At 33.1% G+C, this 3,884-nt stretch overlaps 1 protein-coding gene across 5 annotated transcripts in view; it reads right to left on the reverse strand.

The window, feature by feature from the left end:
• LOC106872873 (glycosyltransferase 1 domain-containing protein 1) overlaps window positions 1-3,884 on the reverse strand; it is a 22,329-nt gene that overhangs the window by 9,417 nt on the left and 9,028 nt on the right. For all 5 annotated transcript variants that reach the window (XM_052976753.1, XM_014920012.2, XM_052976754.1 and 2 more), the window contains 2 exons: window positions 3,232-3,283; window positions 1,555-1,594 (listed from right to left, as the gene is read on the reverse strand). In XM_052976753.1, the coding sequence (XP_052832713.1) occupies window positions 1,555-1,594; window positions 3,232-3,283 (92 nt within the window). The remainder of the gene's footprint in view (window positions 1-1,554; window positions 1,595-3,231; window positions 3,284-3,884) is intronic.

Consider the following 3,884-nt stretch of genomic DNA (forward strand, 5'->3'; position numbering starts at 1 on the left):
ATATATATCATGTTAGGAGTAATATATGAAGGAGTTACAGCAGGTCTAGCAGCTGTGTGACTTGATTCATATCTAATCATATAAATACCCTTTTGGTTGGGTATATGAATGTGTGTGTGTGTGTGTGTGTGTGTGTGTGTGTGTGTGTAGCATGGTCTGCAAGTATAGGACCCCTTTGTAACAGTGTTTAGTTACCACTCAGAGAGGATGAAAATTATAAGAGGCAGGATTGTGAAGTTGGCTGCTTCACAACTACCTTTGAAAGTCTGTCATAACTCTCCCACTTTAGTAAAAATAAATGTGGACAAGGACACCTGTCTCCCATAACTCTCAACTTGTTTGATGTCTGAACATCGTACAAGTATAAGACATAGGAATGAGGAGATAGAAGAATTGTAACAAATTAAAAATGCAATATAATACACCAAAATTAAATAAACCACAATTATAAAGTAAGATTTCAGAGCATAAGCTGGCAGAGAAGGTCAACATGAATTATGGGAAGAAACAAAAGAAGTGACAGAGTGATCCATTTTTGTTAAAGCAGCACTAAAATCAATACACATGGAAGAGTAGATGCCAGAACAAAGATACAAATTCTATAAACTGTAAATAGAAGGTAAAAGAAGGGGAAAACCTAGAAATATGTGGATGGATAACAAGAACTGGACAGACTGAAAATACAGTGAGACTGTATAATGATTAAACAAGAAAGACTGAGAAGAGGATGGATGATCTTCAAACACCTGAGAGTAGATGATACCTGAGGATGATTAATTAAACCAGACTCCAGTAAATGACTGGAACAGATTTAATCAATGTTGAAAGGTGAAAAACAAATTCTTATTAATGTTTTAGATCTGAGTTACTCGCGCATTAAATCCATGTCAAAGACATTTTCAATTATTTGTGTTGACTAAACATAAAACTGATTTAATTTGATAGTGTGTAGGTAGGTTCATTAGAAAAAGGTATAATGTGTGTTGACTGGATAGCACAGTGCTAATTGGATATATGTACACAGTGTATAGATGTTGGATGAACAGCTATATAGGCACAATATGTTCATGTTGAGTAGGTAGTAGAGAGACAGTGTGTAGATTTTGGATAAACAGTGATTAGATGTTGACTGAATAGACAGACATAAGTGTGCAGATACGGACGAGATATATAGACAGACACAGTGTGTAGCTGCTCTTGAAGAGATAAATACATAGACACAGAGTGTAGAAGTTGGCTAATAGACAGACATAGCATGTACATGTTGACTGAATAGAGACAAAGTAGATGGGATAGACAGGTAACAAGATGTAGGTGGGACAGGCAGGTAACAAGGTATAGACGTTGATGGTATAAAGAATATTACTAGTTGTATAGCACCAAGAAGGAATAGTAACCCAGCTGATCCAAATTTGGAATGGATAAGATGGCAGCCAACCAATAACCTTTAATCAATTAGATTCTAATGTTTTTATATATTTGTTTGTCATAACTGTTACGTGACAGGGAAGTATTAAATATTAGGGACCAGGTTCTAAAACAGATGATAGGTACCTTGAGGGATAGATATAAATATCCCAGCATCTATGTTTTTCTGAAATTAAAATAGAAAATAGACATTTTATTTGTCTGCAATAATAAGGATTTTTGAATCATAGGGGCCAAATATTTAGAGAAGAAGAGAATACTAAATGACATCCTGTGCCTTTCTCAAGGGCAATAGTGATGTTAGTGAAGTGAAATAACTTCAACTGGGAATTCAACAGATTGAGAGGATATCATCAGTCACTTCATAACACCATATTTTTCTCAAATATCAGAAAATCTTTGAATTGAACATGAAATTAGTTTCCAAAGGAAACTAAGCAGAGCTGATGGAAATAATCTCAATGTATTTTCTGTTGCTTATTTTAACAATTAGCGAAGGCTCTAAGCCACAGTCGACTCAGGCAAGATTTAAATATGAAAGTATGACAAAATTAGATACATTAAAGAATCCAATTCACAAGACTTCTGCACTACTATCATATTCTCTCCAATAATATCCACAACACACAAACATACGTGTGTGTGTGTTAATAAAAGAATCAGAATTTAGATAACTACAATTCATTGAGAGCTTTCATCCCTTTTCAGGTATTCATCATGAATTATTGGGCTGTTGGAAAATTTGCCTTTTTATAGATATATGAGTCAGTTGAAAAAGGTCAAGAGTTTAACGTGTTTTCTTGGGTTTTGGGAAAACAATGTTTGAGCTAATACAGTTCTATATTTAAGAGAATTATGTACATTATTTGCATCTCATCTTGTTTGTTGTTAACACAACGTTTTGGCTGATATACCCTCCAGCCTTCATCAGGTGTCTTGGGGAGATTTCGAACCTTGGTTCTCATTCCTAAGGTATTTTTCGATGTTCTTATCATTATTATTATTCAGGTCACTGCCTGGAATTGAACTCGGAATCTTGGGGTTAGTAGCACACACTCTTAACCACTACGCCATATGGTGTAGTGGTTTGGAAGCAGAGCTTCATTTCCCATTCAAACTGCACCAGCTTTTGGAATGTCATCCCCGCTGTATTTAGCTGAGCATTATCGTTCGGATGGTGCTTTTTACATGCCACTGGTACGGATATCACACCTACAATTTCCATTTTTCCCCACATCCAGGTTAACAAAGAACTTACTAGATTTATGAACTAAAACTTATATTAAAAATTTTTTAAATAATAAGTTAAATTCAAATTACGACAAACGTAAATAAACAAACGAAGTTTGCTTTTAGAAGCATTGAGATGTCTTTTAGAAAGTTAAAGAAGTGATTTTAAATTCTCAATTGCAGTATTCTGCGATTGAGAATTTAAAATCACTTCTTTAACTTTCTAAAAATAATAAATTAAACTGATTAGAACTACCAGTGAAGTCTTTCTTTTTCCTTTTTTCAAAATATATATATATGCCCTCACATACATAATATATCTTTATAGTCACATGAGCGCAGTTGACAGACTTTTTCCACTTATATTGTATTGATGAAGTTGAGTCTATAGCAGTAGACAATTGCTCAAGATGTCATGCAGTGAATTTGAACCTGTATCTTTGTGGTTGCAAAGCAAATACCTTAGTCACATTTGGAATACTTTTGCCCATGTTAACAAATTTTTTTTTGAGTGCACACACACCCACTTATAAAAATGTATGTGGGTGAAAGGAGAATGAAAACTAACATTACCCATAATCTTGTAGCTGTGTTGACCATTTGTTTACTAAATCCTATTATGTACCTGAAAAAAGAAAGTTTTAAAATTTCTATGTATAAATGACAAAACAGAAATCCTAAATATTTCTATAACTGCTTTCAATAATAAATGATTTTGCAATTTTAACTTGATATGGTTAAATAAGTTTTAACTTTAGTACAAAAATCTTGTTCATATTACTTGATGAAGCATGATGTGAATAGTAAAGGTAGATGTATTGAAAAAGTAGAATGACAAAGCAGTTTTAAACAATATTACAATTAATATTCTGAAGTGGTTTTCTGGTTAAATTACTGCACTAACCTAAATATCTATTGTCCAGAAGTTGTAACTGGTACAGAAGATAATTTTAGTTGTTGGCCCAGTTAAAACACCCACCACTACCTAATTATCTCAGTTAACCCAGCCATAAAGTAAACCTTAAACAAGATACATCCATAATTACCATTCAGTTGCATGACTGAGTCATTGGACATGAAGGGTGTGTACCAATAAAGATATCTAATTCAAAAATTTTCTATAACTCTATGTATTGGCTAGACTGTAACAACCCGTATGAAAAAGCAGATATAAAAATCTGCAATAAAACAGACATACAATATATATATATATATATATATATATA

This window comes from Octopus bimaculoides, chromosome 25, assembly GCF_001194135.2.
Source record: "Octopus bimaculoides isolate UCB-OBI-ISO-001 chromosome 25, ASM119413v2, whole genome shotgun sequence".
In the NCBI taxonomy this organism is placed as follows: Eukaryota; Metazoa; Mollusca; class Cephalopoda; order Octopoda; family Octopodidae; genus Octopus; species Octopus bimaculoides.